Raw genomic sequence first — 18,090 nt, 5'->3', positions numbered from 1 at the left:
TTCCCAGCATTTCCCTGGTTTTTGTTTCCACATGAAGTGGCGAGGTGGGGGAAAACGTTTCCCCCGTTTTGCCAATGAACGCACTTAATCAACTTTTCCTGACAGAGTGTTTTTTATTTATGTTCATGGCTATTGTTATTAGTAAATTCTATTTAGGATAGCCTACTCTATTGTTAATATTGGTATTATGAGATAGCCTATTTTTATATTTGAAACTGTTAATTTTAGTGCTAATGTTATGGTTATTGGTGTAATTGTAAGTCGCATATTATTATTATCATTATTATTATAATTATTAACAAATGATCGTAATTTATGAAGACAGGAGAAAGATGCATTTTCGTAAAATTCACTTCAGTCCATAGGATGTGACGCATCCAGTTTTCCTGTTTGCATTTTGTCTCGCTCAGTCGGAGGCGGAGGAGGCTGAGTGGAAAATGGCCGACGGTGTGGATCACATCGATATTTACGCGGATGTTGAAGAGGAGTTCAATCAGGTATGCAAAATGTTCCATTATTTACTACCATGATCGTTGGGAGTACGTACTACCAAAGAAATGCACGGAAAGTGTAACTTGCCAGCACTTTTGTTGTCCACCATCTGTGAATTACCTCCTCAACCGCTGCGGAGGTTGGTCCATGTCTAGCTTTAAGGCTAGCATAACTAGCTAATTCAGCATTGCACTAGTCACATGAATGAATTCTCTGCGGGCAAAGTTATTTTAGTTTTTACAGTTTGTATTATTTTCATCACAAGTGCATGGCTGTTTGGTTTTAGAGTAAGCGTTTTCTTTTGAAATAAAGAATTGCACGTTTGTACATACGCTAACGTGCGTGGCCATTGTTTGCTAGTGTCGATTAGGAACGCCAGTTAGCTTTGAAGTGGCGGGGAAAGGCCTCGCTAACTGAAATTGTGTGTGGCCTGTGCACTTCACATGGCTAATTTGGGGTGTCACAATGTTCAGCGAGATTTCTTGCAAGAGTACAGGTACGATTCATTGTGTCATTGCTATTGATGTTGCATCGTTCATTGTAACGTTAGTTTTAATAGGCAAAGCTATTCAACCATTAACGGTATAGCGCTGTCCAACCCATGTAACCTGAATGGCAGGCAGTCAACTTTTGTTAGCTAACCTTTAACCTGAACGGTAACGTTAGCTGTGTAACCTTAGCTAAATGTTGTTTAGTTGGTCAGGAGCATGGGCATAGGCTGTTATCCCATTGGGAGTGAATTAGGCCTATTCATTTCATGGATTGTATTTTGCCTTTAGTTAATGGTAACGTATCTCAGCTAACGGTGGGACTTTGCAGTGAGTTGTTCTTAGTCAGCTATGCATATTTAATGCGACATTATTTTGGAACATTTGGAAATGTTTTTAACAAGATTTAATGGTACTGGATGTCCTTTTCAAGGCCATGTGTTATTCCTGCTTCTTAATTGGTTTATATTGAGCGGCCTTTCCGGTCTTTGCGTGTACAGATGGGAGTACTGCGTAGTTATTGATCACTGTACAGTAGTTTGACAGGCATCATGTGGTCACCCATTAAGTGAACTGGTGGCCTAACTTTTCCCGACATTAATGAACACGCATGGAGAGATTAATGACTTGCCCTTGTGGGTCGGCTGCCGAGAGGCTTAATTGGAATGAGGGTTTGCAAAGTTTGTTTGAGATAAGCCCTCCGGATTATCAGTGTTCTCTGGGCCAGGTCGCATCGCTTTGAGCTGTCCCTGACCTTGCCCAGAGGGAAGAGCCACCGGGAATCGTTAAAACACACAAATATGCAGGCCTACTTGGACACACTGACACACGCACAAATGCATTACACAGGGTGCCTAGTGTGCACGTATAGAAAGCATCCAGTGTACACACACACAAGCATGTATTGCAGAGGAAAGCACCTAGTGCACACACAGACACAAACATGTTTCTCAGAATGAGAGTCTTTGGGTATAGTTGACCCCAGTGGGGGTAATTAGTAGACAGAATTAGAATCAATGAATTTCCATAGAGACTATGAGCAGAAATAACTGTCTGTCAAAGAATTGAAACTTGTGTTTGGTGGCTCCTTATTAAGAAAAGGCATATGAAAGTATGTAAAATGTAATAACACATTTTTTTAGAGTCTGAAATAATGAGTGATTTTTGTGTGTGTGCGTTGTCTTTGAAATCAGGGTGAGGATTACCCAGTGCACGACCAGATAGACTTGTACGATGACGTAATCTCTCCGTCTGCCAACAATGGAGATGCCCCAGAGGACCGGGACTACCTGGACAATTTGCCCCAGCCTGTGGGCTCGGAGGGGGGCAAGGGCCCTTCATCTAACGTGGTCTACACATACACGGGCAAGAGGATTGCCCTGTACATTGGAAACCTCACATGGGTTCGTCTCTGTTATTGTTTTTGTAAAAAGTATTTTCTGACTTAATCATAACATGACAGTGTTTCCTGCAGAAAATGTGTTAGTTAAGGTGGTGATTGTCTGGGGAGATGAGGGTTATGGCTGAAAAATCCATCGCACCAAGATGACCAACATCAGGCCTTTTCAACACCTTTGTTTTGAGCTTTCCTGCTGCTGCTATAAGTGCTCCTGCTGCTACACCTAATTTTGTTGGGGGACAACTTAGGCCAGTTAAGGTGGCCGCCTTAACTATAAAGCTCTGGAGGAAACACTGTGACATAATATGAATCTCATTATCACTAGTATAATCGCTGAACAAATGTTTGGTCTAATGTGGGTACTGAGTTGCACTATTTGGTCACTGAATGTCTGTCGTGTACTGTGGATTGCTTTATGTGCTCAGGCTTGTAGGTGATGTGGTTGAGCTCTTGACATTTTCAAGGATTAACATGGGTTCTGAAATTGTAGAACATAATTAAAGCTAATTTATTTGATTATCTCTTTCCATAGTGGACGACAGATGAAGATTTGTCAGATGCCATTCGGTCGATAGGTATTAATGACGTGCTTGAGATCAAGTTCTTTGAGAACCGCGCCAATGGCCAGTCGAAAGGGTGAGTAACACAAGTCCGTTTGTTGGTTGTCTTTACTAAAATGGATCAGAAATGACTGTACTTTAGGCTTCTCTCGTAATATCAACATGTGTGTCCCCATAATGCTAGGCTTCTTTAATGAAATGTGTGTGTTTGGATGCAGGTTTGCGCTGGTGTGTGTTGGTTCTGATGCTTCTTCCAGAAAGCTACTGGACCTGCTGTCTAAGCGCGAACTTCACGGGCAGAACCCCATCGTCACACCGTGCAACAAACAGTCCCTCAGCCAGTTTGAGATGCAATCCCGGAAAAGTATGGGCATTAAGCCGCAACATTAAACCTTTCTTTGCAATTTAACAAATAAACATTTTTACATTTGTTAAAATTGCAGAGAAGATACGCTCAGTTGTCTCAATATGAACACTTGCTTGTCTGTTCCAAATTCCTGACCTCTTGTGCCTGTTTGTATCTGTCAGGCACACAATCAGGTCAAATGTCTGGCGAGGGTAAAGCTGGCCCGCCTGGTATCGGCCGCGGCGGCTTCCCCATGGGCGAGGCGAGGCTTCCCGGCCCCCAGGTCCAGGAGGAGATCGTTTCCCCGGCCCAGTTGGACCCGGAGGCCCTCCACCCTTCCCAGGTGAGCCACCACCCCCCCCTCCCTCCTCTCCTCTGCCCCTCTGCCCCTACACTTGGCACGGCAGGCATGGCTCTGCCCCTCGCCCCTACACTTGGCACGGCAGGCATGGCTCTGCCCCTCTGCCCCTACACTTGGCACGGCAGGCATGGCTCTGCCCCTCGCCCCTACACTTGGCACGGCAGACGGCTCTGGGTTCACGGCATCCCTCAGTCCCCGGCTGGAGGCAGTTGCGCCGTCGTTTCAGACTGGCCACCTCGCTATGCCCCCACTTCTCCTCTAAACGCTTTAGCGGCTTAACCCCCACACACACACCACACACACACACACACACACACACACACACACACATACTCCTATGTGAAGGACTCTGTGACCTTTCACCTCTCGTCCAGGTTTGCTCCCAGGAGTTGTGTGAAGGACGGCTCAGACAGCCTGCACTCCTTTCTTCTCATTTCCTCTTCCTTCCCCCTTTTCCCCTCTGTGCTCGTTTTTGGGGGGTGTGTTCCCTTTCTTTCTTTCTTTCTTTCTTTTCTTTCTTTCTTTGCCTTTTTTTTTTTTCCTTTCCCCTCTTTGGCACCTCTTGCTGCTGTTGCTGCCTCGCGGCGTCAGGTGCCAGTTGTGATTGTGGTTTCTCTCCCATCAGGGCCCGGGGCCATAACCCATAGGCACCCCAACAGCCAGCTGATGGATATGAATTTCAATTGCTTCCAGCCGGGCCGCGATGGGAGCTGGCGACCCAGAGGTGAAAGGCCTCATCTCCTATTGACAGAGCTTAAACAAACAAACAAACAAACAAACAAACACGTGTTTTAAGAAACTCACACCCCCCTCCTTCCTTTTCCCTCCCCTCTTTCTTGTTGTCATGATCATATTGTTACTGTCTGTCTTGCGTTACGGTGGCTCTGTGTGTTGTACTCTTTATTGGGCTGTGCTGTCTGTTTGCCTGGGCTAAGCCCAAGGCAGTTGTTTAGTCATTGCAAAAAGGGGTGGGGGGTGGTGGGGTGGGGGGGGGGTCATTATTATTATTATTATTATTATTGTTGTTGTCTTGATCCTTGTCAGTGGTTCATGTTCCCTCAGTCTTTCTGTCAAGTCAATATGAGGATGCCCTTGTACTTATTTCTTACTAGGAAAAAAGTTGGCTACAGATTTTTGTTAGCAGGGTTTAATTTTTACTAAATCTAACACATCAACATGCTGTTTGTGAGAAGCCTGCTTCAGGTCTATAATATATGGTGTATATATAATATATATGAAATAAATGCACTACCCAAGATTTGTATTTAAACCACAGCCCATACCAATAATATTTCGCCTGATCTGTGGAGACAGACGCAAACTCCCTTTGCTTTTAATATCTGTAATGCAAAGTGTGAAAATTAACCTCACCTCATAAAGTATTCATACTATTAGCTAGAAGGGTCCATCTGCTAGTATTAAAAATAAGCTAGCCTAGATGTTTGGTGGCATTCGATTTTTGGCAATGGCTGTGAAGCTGTGGGAACCCTTTAGTGAGGTGGAGTGTCACATTTCCCTCCCTCCCTCCAGGACGGAGTTCTGGGTACAAAGCTCCCAACTCTGCTGTCTGTTTCTTCCTGCTTTTCTATCTTGTCTGATTTAGCTGGGCTGGTGACCTCTATGAAGGCCTAGCTGTCCACGCTTGCTATCATTTGGCCACTACGTCTTTAACCTCATAGAGCTCCAGATGTTTGTTTTTTGTTCAAGTAATATGATCTTTCTATAAGTGTTGATACCCTACTGTGTAGTTGTCTGGATTGAAATGTGCACTTCTAATAAGTGTTTATCGTGTGTGTGTGTGTGTGTGTACATATCTGTGTGTGAGACTACTTGTTAAGTATGTTTTTCTGAACTAAGACCTTGCTAACACCACAAATCTCAATCCTGCTTGGCTCCAAAAGAGCTGCTCATTGGCACCTTTATCTTAGATGTTATGGGCTCATTGCTCTGCCTCTTGCGCTTCTTCTGCTAAGCTTGGCATAGTTGGCCCCAAATTAAATGACTGACTGGCTTTGTACTGAGCCAATGAGCAAAGTGACTTGTGCATGAACTAAAGCTATCGTGTGTTGTGTGGGAGCTTTGAGCTGACCCTCCCCATTTTGTGCTTTGATCTTGCTCATGGTATTATATAAGCCAGTACTTTTTGCCTTGTTATTATTAAATTAGCTTTAGATTTTGAACTTTGCTTGCCATTTAAATTAGGCCCCTCTGCATTAGCATCTTCATTCAGAACTGGTGTTTACCCTCTGCAGATGACTACAAAACATTGTCATGAGGTTATATCGAGCCAAAGTTAGTCAACCATGTTGGCAAAATTGCAGCCTTTGCTGTGTTTCTGTTTTTTGAGCCAGAGTGCAGAAAACAGGAAATAAGCCAAATCAGACCTCAAAATGGTTTGTTTGGTTACATGTGCACCGCCCCTCCACTGGTGTCCATTTGTTATAGACCCTTTCAAGAGAGTTCCATTATCAGCATCATAGTTGGCCCCACAAGGCTTCCGTTTTAACATTCCATATGTTATCTTAATGCAGAGGAAGTAGATTGGGGCCCAAATAGAATGTTTAAGCATTGTTTTTGTTTTTATTGTTGAAAGGGTCTATACCATGACTGTTGGCCTCAAATGACCTGAATGCATTGGAGGCTCTCACTAAGGCTGGGGTTAACACACACAGAGGCCAGAAGGCAAAGGGTTGACCCCCCTCCAGCTACATACACACAGGCAGCCTTGAAATGTATATTTCCATTTTATGTGCGTTGCTCAGCATGTTTGCTGATTATGTCTGCAATGACTAAAGGCAGGTCAGGCAATCTGATCCTCAGAGAATTGGTTTCCTGTGTTGGATTCATAATTGCAACTAGTTAGGTCCTAAAGAGTAATGTTGACACTAGCAAATAGAGAAATTTGAGAAATTTAAGCTTCAATGAGATCAGATGAGATGAGAGTGCCTGAGTCTGCTACTTGCAAAACTAAAGTAATCCTCTTTTTAGCAAGGTTACCTCGAGTGAACTACAACACGTTCAAAGCCTCTCGTAAGTCGTGATGTTTACTCATGTTGTGTTTTTCTTTCTGTGTGTTCTTTTCCCTTCAGGAGGCATGCAGGGACCGCCCCGCCCTCCACCTGGCCCCCCTGGCCCCCCCCGGCCCCCCGGGCCCCCACCTCCGGGACAGGGTCTGCCCCCACCCCTCTCTGGGCCCCCTAACAGAGGCGATCGCCCCCCTCCCCCAGTCATGTTCCCAGGCCAGTTTGGCCAGCCCCCCATGGGACCCCTCCCCCCAGGTCCTCCCCCACCTGGCTACGGCCCTCCTCCCGGCCCCCCTCCCCCCCAGCAAGGCCCTCCTCCCCCAGGTCCCTTCCCTCCACGCCCCCCTGGTCCCATAGGCCCCCCCATGGCCCTGGCACCCCCTCCACACATGCAGGGCCCCCCTGGTGGGCCCCCCCCTGCCCCCCACGTCAACCCCGCCTTCTTTCCCCCGCCAGGCAACAGCAACATGCCCTCGTCGGACAGCAGAGGCCCTCCTCCAAACGACCCCTACGGCCGGCCGCCTCCTTACGACCGAGGAGACTACGGCCCTGGTGGCAGGTAATGTCCATATGCCACGCATGTCTGAACTAGTCTCTGCACTGCCCACACAGCCCAGTGAGTGTCGTCAGTTCAAAACAGTGTTTGTATTTTCTGTTACTTTCTCTGTTTTCACTTAACTTTTCTCATTTTCTGCGAAGTCGTGTGGTTAAAGTTGGTGCTAGTTGTTGTTATTATTGTATGAGAGCGAGGCGCTGTATTTCCACTGCAATACGCACTTATTAGTTTTCCTAACCTTGTGAGGACATTGATGTTGAGGGAGACTCTTTTGGAGGGATCTGCTGCCCATAGAACAGAGTTACCGTAGTGATGACCCTAGTGATCATTCGCGAGTCGCTCTTCCCTGTGACCCTGAATGTCCCTCCCTCTGGCTGCTTCCAGCAACCCGAGACCCCCGCTAATCCCAGACTTTGGGCTCCGGCCCCTGAGAGAGCCCTGGGTTAACGAGGGCGGTATGGCTGATCTGAAACAGGGCGGCAGGCATTTGCCCCCCAGTGCCAGTGACGCAGGGTCAGTAAAGCTCCAAAACATCTGGCAGCCCCCGAACAGGAACCTCAGACTCCTTGCCTGGCTTTGTTTGTTTTGTGTTCATTTTTTTTATTTGTTTGTTTATTTTGAAGAAGTTGTTTTTGTTTATTCTTTGAGTGGATGCATCCCTTTAGGCTGTGTGTCTTGCTGATAATTTGCTCCATTCATCTAGCTTGGCTTGGGAGACTGGGTTGATTTGCATTACATCGCATTTGATGTGTGTCAACTGTAATCCCACATGGGTGGTACTTTCGCAGTTTTACTTTTTGATTAACCCTTATGTGTGAGTTTGTGTGTGTGTGCACCTTTTTAACCCTTTACATTGGGGACGCTCAATCCTTTTCCCTGGATATGCATGCGGTCAGCATTAATAGGGCTCAGATCTGGCTCTTGGCAGTCGACTGCCTCAGCCCGTGTGTGTCCAGCTAAGGCTTGGGGGGGCTATGAAGAGTACATATCCAGGCAGAGGATTAGGCACACTCTCTCTGTGTGTGTGTGTGTGTGTGTGTGTGTGTGTGTGTGTGTGTGTGTGTGTGTGTGAGTGAGAGAGAGATTTTGATATTTCATTGTGTGTCTTGCTTTTGGTACCAAATAATGTTCGTCTCTGACCTTTTGTATGTGCTTGTGTGCGTGTGTGTGTGCAGGGAGATGGATTCGGCACGGACCCCGCTGAGCGAAGCAGAGTTTGAGGAGATCATGAACCGTAACAGGGCCATTTCCAGCAGCGCTATCTCACGTGCGGTGTCTGACGCAAGTGCTGGTGAGAACTACATTGTTTAGTTGTGTGTGTGTGTGTGTGTGTTGCACTAGCTGGAGCCATGAGCCACTTTGCATCAGAAAAGTGATGCTGGCCCATGACGTCACTAGATTCTGTGTGCAACATCGGTGCCATTTTTTGCTTGGCTAAAAAAGCTGTGATTGTTTATAATGGCTAAAAAAAAAGAAAGAATCGATGGATTTGAAGCTAAAATCTTAAGAACGCCCATAATAAAGCCATCTTGAAATAACTTTGTTTGATGTGACCATTTGCTGAGGCCGATTGTCCTGTATTTAATCCTGCAGCGGACTATGGGAGTGCGATAGAGACGTTGGTGACTGCCATCTCTCTGATCAAGCAGTCGAAAGTGTCTGCTGACGATCGCTGTAAAGTCCTCATCAGCTCGCTACAGGACTGCCTGCACGGCATCGAGTCCAAGTCCTACGGCTCTGCGTCGAGGTACGGCTCTGTCAGTCACTCTACTGCTCTCATAAAGGGCCTGAAAGGGGGGTGAGTAGTTTGGTCGTTTGTCCTGAATTTTTGAGAAACTTTGTGATGCTATTGAAATGTGTGGGTTTCTTCAAGTCAATTTTTAATGAGGAGTTAATGATTTTAGTTTTTGTGTGATGTGTTTTAGTTTGGAATTTTTGTAAGTGTGTGTAGGTTGGTGCAGTTACTCATTTTACTTGCACACCCACGATATTGCAGTTAGTAAGGTGTGTGTGTGTGTGTGTGCATCAGATGTGTATGTGTGATCTGTGCGCCTTCATTGACCTGCTGCTTTTCTTGAAGACGGGAGCGCTCTCGTGAACGTGACCACAGCCGGTCGCGAGAGAAGAGTCGCCGACACAAGTCGCGAAGCCGTGACCGCCACGAGGACTACTACCGGGAACGTAGCCGCGAGCGGGATCGCCACCGCGAGAGGGACCGAGACCGCGAGAGAGATCGAGACCGCGAGAGGGAGTACCGGCACCGCTAGATGGCCAGTGAAGGTGTGTATGCCGTGGTTCCCCTGCCCCCCCCCCCTCCTCCTGCCCCCCCTCCCCCTCCTCCTGCCCCCCTCTCCCCCGCCCCCCTTCCTCCTCTAGGAAGTAGAGATTTCATCCAAAGGGCTCCTGTTTTAGCTCATTCAACGTCCGGTAAGTGGGGGAATCCGATGAGGTAAGAGGTTTTGTTGATTGACAATGGAAATTGTACCTCAGACAACTTTTATTGGTCTTGGTGTGATTTTCCACATTGTTTTTCCCTGATGTTGGGGGATAGGGAGTACTAGACATGGATCATTTATGTTCTAATTAAATTCAAAATGACTTTGTTTCATCTGTGGTACACAAGGAGATCAGTTGTAAAACTAAATGGGGAAACTATTCTGAACATGTATATGGGAGCATTTTTGTAGCGACATTGTAGTTTTTGTCTGTATTGTGATTGTGGACTCGTATGCTGTTGAATGAACTAAAACCAAGTGCATTTATTACATGTTGGGGATCAGTAAAATCAGTATGTGAAATGTTGTCATATCTGATGCACAATTGGTTCGCTTAACAGCAAATTTGTCCTAGATTCAAATTTGTGTAGTTTTCATTCTACGGTTTGAATTGATTGAAGTTGATCAAGATATTGGAAAGAAATGTGCAGATATATTTACATGCATAAATACTGATATTAAACTATATTTGTAATACCCAAGCAATCTCATCATCATATTTACAAAATTTATTCACTAGTAAGATGCATATATGAAACCCTCTGCTTCATAACATCTTAATCCATATGTGAATGTATGAGCCAAAAATTAGTAAATCAGAGGTCCCCTCACACCAATCTCATGCTCAGTGCGCGTCCTAATATTCCCAGGTTGTGTACACATGTTTGTGCCGAACCAGTTTTATAATAAGCCCACCACTGTGATTTGCCCTAGCCATTTTAACCTCCTAGCCCTCATGTTTAATAGGACATCTGAGGTATGTGTAATATTGGCCATGTCACTTGGACTGTTTTGTGCTGCTGTTATCTCTTTCACAAATATTGGACATATTTGTAATAATCCTGACTTCTGACAGTATAATCTTGCTACTTATGAAGCTGTCTGTATTGAATAGGGTTTGATTTTGGCATTAGTGTTATTTGAATTGCAAAGGAAATTGACTTTGTTGAATTGAAATGCAAAATATTTCTCTTGACACGACTGCCCTTTAGATAATTGACTGTGAAGCCTTCCATCATTATGATTATTATGCCATACCATATAGCAGTGGAATTCATAGTTTAATTTTCCTGTAATGTATTGATGCACATTGCTCAGCCATTCCATTGATTTGTGGCCAGATAATCATTTTTTGAAGAAATTGCATTGATCACTTATGGGTTTGGTCAGACTAATTTGTATGTACATTCTGGTTTATAAAACTTGAAAGATTCTTAATTAATATCCTTAAAATACAGAAATTATTTTTCAAACTATGGTGGAAATATTCACAATTAGTTGTGGTTCAGACGCAGGTGTGGTCTCATAAGTGATGTTAGCTTGACAAATAAGCAATATCTAGAATAAGATTTGAAAAGGCATAATTTTGAGAAAGTTTTCTGTGGGTTTGTTAACTGTTATCGTCAATGAATATCAGAATGTACTGAATCAAGAAACCTCTCAATTGCAGCCCCTAATGACCAAAGCCCTCTCCAATTGCAGCCCCTAATGACCAAAGCCCTCTCCATGACCAAAGCCCTCTCCATGACCAAAGCCCTCTCCATGACCAAAGCCCTCTCCATGACCAAAGCCCTCTCCAATTGCAGCCCCTAATGACCAAAGCCCTCTCCATGGCCAAAGCCCTCTCCATGGCCAAAGCCCTCTCCATGACCAAAGCCCTCTCCATGACCAAAGCCCTCTCCATGACCAAAGCCCTCTCCATGGCCAAAGCCCTTTTGCTATTTATGCCACTACGGTCTGTCTTCCAGTTATTGTGTAAACCTGACTGTTCTGGTCAATTCTGTCATTAAAACTGTCCATACATACACTACTGACTTCGTGATTAGTACATAGGTGGAGGGTGGCGCATCAGGCCAAAACATGACATGACATGACAAAACACAACATCAACATCAGTTGAGGGCTGCAACTTCACTTTTTAAAATGACAATATCCTGGCCGGACTGCTGTTGTCAGTGATATAAGTATTTGAAATGAACATGATTTCTTAATGTCTAGTGACATACCAGGGCCATTTTATAATTAATTGAAATACATTTCTTACATACGGTTCCTTTAATTACCCATAATAATGTCTCCATCTGAGCCTTGTTGGGTCCAGAAGTCGTTATTTATTTACCTTTTTTTATCTCTACATTTTTTTTGTTAAGCCTGATTCTGAGAATCACTGTAATACCGTGAATCCATTGTTGCCACCAGATCTGTGGCCTCCTGCAATGGAGGGCTTTGGTCATGTGACCTCAGAGCTCACTGGCCTCCTACTGGCTTGATTAGGTTGTACAGTTGTAAAGAAAAATTAGGAACAAATCCTTTTGGCATCTTTATATTTAAGTCTATTTGGTCAGAAAAACTTTAAAAAGGATTCCAAAAAGGAAATATAAAAATCCAAGTATTTGGTAGGCCAATGCTTTTTGCTGCACTGAGAGGTTTCTGTGGCGTTCTGTAGTTTGACATCCTTGCCTCACCAACTGTGTCTTCTGATGTGCCTTTATCTGTTGACCTTTGACCTCTCTGTGCCGAATTGTCCTCAGATCTTAACACATTCTGTTTACTCACCTAGCCTCTGGAGCGAGATCACTGTTGTAGTACAGATGGAAATGACTAGCATGTTTTTGTTTCCAAGTTTGTCCAATGTAGGTTATGGTCCTGTTTACAGGCTTGGAGAAAGCAGATATCCTGATGCCCTGACTGTGTACACCTTTTTGCTCTAGTGTTTTTTTTTTTGTTTGTTTGTTTGTTTGTTTTTGGAAAACAAATTCACTCCTTCATTCTCTCTTTCTCTTCTGTCAGTATCTGTTTTGTCATGAGTACATTAATGGAAATGTTTCCCTTTTCACCACTGGGGTCACTGCATTTCAGGAAGCCTAACTTAACAATATCAGTATGCCTGTCAATACAAAAAAATAAGAATTGAAAGTGAATTGGCCCTTAAACGAATGTGCATTAGCCATTAATCGCATGCCATGTGGAAGTGCATTATGTGAAGCCTCTGCTTTATCACCGTCAAATAAGTGTTACAGTTTTGATGGTGGTAGTATAAACATTCTAATTGCACCAATAATATCACCTCTATAAGATCTCCACAAACCTTATGAAATGCATTGATCTCATTGAGTGTCTGTAGTTCTCAGAATAGAATAGAGAATTGGGTTGGGTTGCCATAGTGATTGAATTTTAAATTGGAGGGAGGTAAAAAGAAAATTGCACCATGTAAAAAAAAGTATCCGTGCTGCAAACCATTTTATTCTTGAGACCAGCTTTTTCCACATTGGAAATGAGACTTCTGTGAATTATTTGAATTTGAGCTTTGCGATAGTCTACTTCACCTATTTAGAATCTATTTAAGCCAGGGGGCCTACTTCACCTATTTAGAATCTATTTAAGCCAGGGGGCCTACTTCACCTATTTAGAATCTATTTAAGCCAGGGGGCTTCGTAACTATCCCATATCACAAGCCAGGTTCTGGCTACCTGGTATATCTGACCTCTTTAATGACATTTCAAATAAGAGACTCCCTTTGGTAAAATGTAGTGTCTAATATAACAGCTTTTTTATTTTTCTTAAATATAAGACTTACTGTGTTGGCGTATCCTGCTTACTAAGATGCATGCGAGTCTTCCCATCCTGTTCTTCCAACTGTGTCCAAAGAGCATTGACTCATTCTTTCTCTTCCCCTTCTGTAACGCTGGCCATGTCTCTCCTCTATTCTGTCCAACGACTGCTGTCTTAGATCTAGTCACATAGAATCCTCTGTAGTCTGTCCAATTGTCTCTCAGATCCCATAAATGCACCAATGTCATGATGTTGACTGAATGCTTTGTGTCATGAGATGAATTGAATGAAAAGTCATTTGAAGTGTGGGATGTGGGACATTTTCTTAATGCATTGAGTTGCTAATGAATCGATCTGAATATGTGAAAAGGCATTTGGTAATGTGGGTGAACACTGCCTACCAGTTTTGCATACTGTTCTTATCTGGCAAAAGTTGCAAAACTGAATTAGAAGTAATATGATCTAAAATTGTAAGCTCTAAAAGTCTTACTAAATCTGCCACTATAGTCAGTACCACAAGGGGAAAAATATGTTCCTTTGCCAATTTGTTTGCATGTGTATACATTTTTGTATGCTTGTTTGTGTGTATGATGGGTCTAGTTAGAGAACGGATAAACAAAGCAAATCTCTGCATGACTGGGTTGCCCAAAAAACAAAACAAACAAACACCACCCTCCGTTTCACACCTTTCAGCTGTCGGAAGAGGAGGAGTCACGCCTGGATAAGCACCCATCCACCCGCCCGTCTCGCCAGGACCTTACTGCTACCCAGCGACCCTCATCTACCTACCCTTCCCTCGCCCTCTCTCTTTCTCTCTCTTCTACCAACTTTGCGTCAGAGGATGGGACTGACATTGTTGTGTAAGGCTACATTAGAGGTGTACAGAAACAAAAAGACCCTTCATCCTATACTCATGGTTTAAAAACAAAAAAAAACAACAAAAAAAACATGCCTCTTTTTTTTATTTTTTTGTTTTATTTGAAAGACATACAAAGACAGACCTATCATACCTGTGTAATTAAAAGAAATCTCTGCTTTGCATCGTAAAATCCACTAAGGAATAAAAACTTTGCGTGCGTTCCCCTAAACGATAAAACATTTTGACCGCTATAATGTATAAACTGTCTGTCTAGGGATATTGTTTTTATAGGGACTACTTCTGGTAAGCGTCTTTATTTTTTTTCTCTTAATGACTCCTTCCCCTCCTTGTCTGTCTCATGGTTCGGATAATGTTTGTAAATGTCTATGCTTTGATTGATTATTAAATAGATTCTGTGTTGTAATAAACTGTTTGCTGGGGTTGCCAATTGCTTATACTCTTGAGTTCCTTAAGCTGACGTCTCACACCTAGTATATATGAAATGTGCCTTGATGGGTCAATGTCATATTACTGGTCATTTGAAGACAGTGCAATGCAGAGAAGTTTCTGTCTTGTTTTATACAGAAGTAATCTTAAAACTTAAAAGAACGTTTTAGGTGTTTATTTTCAGACTACAGGCCACCGTGTGATTTTTTTTAAAATTTTTTTATTTTTTTTTTTTAACAAATATTAAGGTGTACACTAAATTGGGTAAACTATGCTGTTAAATGTCACTGGTCGCTGGCAAGAGACTTATAGTCCCGCTGCCTGACTAATTAACGTCAGGCTTGTGTTCCAGCAATGGTAGAGATGTCACTCCTTGGAGTATAACTGCCACAGAAAACAAAAATGTGTACATTGAAGTGATACTACTACCAGTAAGATATGTGGACTTGTACTCCATGTATACTGACTGTCACATTGTTTGGCAAAAAAAATCAGTTACTGATTGTGCCTTGAAGAGCATTGACATGTAATTTTTTTATTGTGTACTATATTACTGATGGTTGAGTCGCGTAGATGTACATAGTGAACTTAGTGTAGTTAGTAGGATTTTAAAAAGTGGTAACAAATGTTTACATGATCAGTGCTTTAATAGACACTCCCATTTCATTCGTGTTTTTATTGTTTTGTTTTTTTGTTTCTTTTTTGTTTGTTTGTTGACCAAATTAAATGTAGAACCGTTGGTACAGTAGAGTAAAAGTAAATGCACGCTCATGTCAAATGACACTCCTCTAGTCAAGTTGTTGTTGTTGAGCAACAAATTGACCAGTTCATCTGGCCTCTTACCTTCATTGCGGTGATACCAATCTGAAATATCTTGACAGAACTAATGAATGGTTATGGAGTTTGTAATTTTCTAAATTACACTGATGATATTTTGAAAGAGTCCATATGCACATTTTCCTGACATTTTATCAGACAAAACACTGTGACCTGAAATATTTTGCACCTAATACATGCAGTGTAGTTTTAAAACCAATTTGCTTAATAGGCATTGTGATGATGTTAATTGGCTTGGCTTTGAATTTGTTGTTGATCTCAATTTAAATGACTAGTTCCATTTTCTCAGATGTGTTGACTCAAATTCAAGTTTAATTGCACTGATATTGTTTTTCTGTTTTTGGGAACGTATTACACCACTCTAGTCGAATTATATAATACCCCTCAGGGAATGTGGTTTATTTTTTAACAGATTTTAAATGAAAATGTGAATTTCTAGGCTCAAAAGTAGGGCAAACATACTTTCATGCTATTCGTGTGGATATGTGGAGACTATATTACCCAGGCACTGTATGTGGAATGAGGACCTTTTGCAGTATTTTACATGCAGGTAAATTGAGTGGCCATCTAAACGTACATTTTTGAATACTGGTACCATTCTTCTATGATTTGTCACATCTCAACCTTATCCTTCCCTCTTTTTAAGTCATAATTTCTTACTTTGTTAACAACAAGGGATCAGTTTTCAACAAAAAAGTTTGCACACAGTTCAAATACGTATTTGTCTGTATCAATACACATAACATATAGTCACTGTGTAGGAATTTATAAGCCTTGTTTTGGCTAGCTGTGTTGTAGCAGGCTTGTATTCAAGTGTCTGATTCAGACCAGTGATCTACTGAATCGTGTTTTATTTTACTGACCTGTTCCCAATTATGCAAAAATGCATTTTAGACACACACACACTCTCTATCAGGGATTATATTAGGCCCTGGTTACATTTCATTTATGCATTTGAATGTGGTTGTTTTGTACTGTTTTTTTCCAGATCTGTACAGTATTTAAAGGATAGATCTTTTTTCGTAAGACATTGTCATGTTTTGGGTGTTCTTAATAAAGTAGTGTGCCACAGTGTTTCACTTGCACTATAGCTTGGTGTTAGCGCTATAGCGATTTTTCCAATTTGATTGATCAAGATTCAAAGCCCTGTAGAGAATATAGACGATTCCAGCACTGATCTCACACTCCTCTGGCTAAACTTTATTTAGGGTTAGCTAGTGTCTGGGGAGGCAGTTATGGTTCCTTTTGAAATCTATGTTGTAAGTTTATCAACAGCTGGTCTGTTTTATTAGTATGTGTTTTATTAGTAAGTTTTGAAAATGGACATGGTCAACAGTGTTGCTAATATTTTACGCCTCTGGTAAGTTGGACATATTTTTGCCATATAAATTATTTTAATAGTTCCTATGTGTACACAGTTGTGCTATATAGTTTCTATTTTTACTATATATATTTAATTGTTTAGGAACTGTTATCTGACATGTGAAGTAGCCTTGTAGATGCAACATTAGTTTAAATGTAAAAAGTAATGTCAGGGATGTATATTTTTTAAGTATTGCTTTTATACCCCTTGACTCCAGCTTCTCAGCTTTTGAGAGATCCAGGTAAGTAGCCATGCAGATCATCAGTACGAGGGGATCCAAGATGTTGGTGGGTATAGACCTATTTGGCCTATTTACTGTACATGGTTTCAGCCTGGCCTTAGACTAATAACATTTCAATGAGAATCTCTATAGGAAAGCTTTCAGTTTAGAAGTGGACTTAATCCATGTATGAGAAACTGCCTGATTGAGACTAAGTGTTAATTCTGTGCAGAATGTTCGCTTCTGGGGCATCAGCCTGTCTGATATCACCATTAAATCAGTTTTATCCAATCAGGCTACTATGGAAGTGGTGTCTTTATGGACACTTAAAATTGAGCTACTGATTATGAAATTATGTGCATTTTCTTTATTTCCCTACACAGTTTATAAGGGTTTTTAGGGGCTAAACTGACAAATTTGACAAGATTGGATATTGAGAGCTTGAACATCCTGATTTATAAGTAATTCTCTTTTTGTAGATATAAAATGGATTGTTCAAAAAGATGGTTAAATCATAGAATATATTTTGCTTCAGAGTATCTTTGTCCAGAATTTCAGTCTCAAAATAAAAACCTTTGATGAACTCAGTTTTGTGTTTTTTTCCCCCTCTTCATTATTTCTCCCTTCTCTTAACTTATTTACAGTATGAAAGGGTGATTATAAGATACTGTATATATATATGTCCATGAACTTTGAGCCAACTAGTGGTACACATATTAAGGGCACATTCAATCATACACTACCCTTCAATCCCTGTTGTGATATGCCATGTCAATTAAAATGGCAATGGCAATTTATTTTAAAAAGAAGGATATGTTAATTTACAACGAGATTAATGGTAAAGAAGATGATGCTGGTAGGCACCATTTCTCAAGAGAGGTCCTCAGCCTTTTCTGTTTTAAGGCCGGTCTATTCATACTTGTGGCATTATAGATTCATTCATACCTCACCCGACGATTATGACATTAAGAATGCTAAAAGTAACGTTAAGTTAGCTGACAAATTTGCGATGATGGACCTTTAAGTTTGGCAATATTCATTGTCGGTAAGGGAATATTTTATTATGACTTCCCGGTTGAAAATTCCAGATTC

The 18,090-nt window shown here is 42.1% G+C and overlaps 1 protein-coding gene across 1 annotated transcript; it reads left to right on the top strand.

Moving 5' to 3' along the window:
- The first annotated feature begins 386 nt into the window (after window positions 1-386).
- LOC125288256 (cleavage and polyadenylation specificity factor subunit 6-like) lies at window positions 387-17,585 on the top strand. The gene is given in 13 exon segments (XM_048234457.1): window positions 387-497; window positions 2,174-2,383; window positions 2,912-3,015; window positions 3,158-3,303; window positions 3,468-3,551; window positions 3,554-3,628; window positions 4,272-4,370; window positions 6,736-7,228; window positions 7,610-7,738; window positions 8,401-8,516; window positions 8,819-8,972; window positions 9,306-9,505; window positions 13,966-17,585. Coding segments are annotated over 12 exon segments (1,857 nt in total). The 5' UTR covers window positions 387-437; the 3' UTR covers window positions 9,493-9,505; window positions 13,966-17,585.
- Window positions 17,586-18,090: the final 505 nt, after the last annotated feature.

Source organism: Alosa alosa, chromosome 23 (assembly GCF_017589495.1).
Source record: "Alosa alosa isolate M-15738 ecotype Scorff River chromosome 23, AALO_Geno_1.1, whole genome shotgun sequence".
Taxonomy (NCBI): Eukaryota; Metazoa; Chordata; class Actinopteri; order Clupeiformes; family Clupeidae; genus Alosa; species Alosa alosa.
Note: the sequence above shows the minus strand (reverse complement) of the source record. Positions and strands in the feature narration are given on the sequence as shown.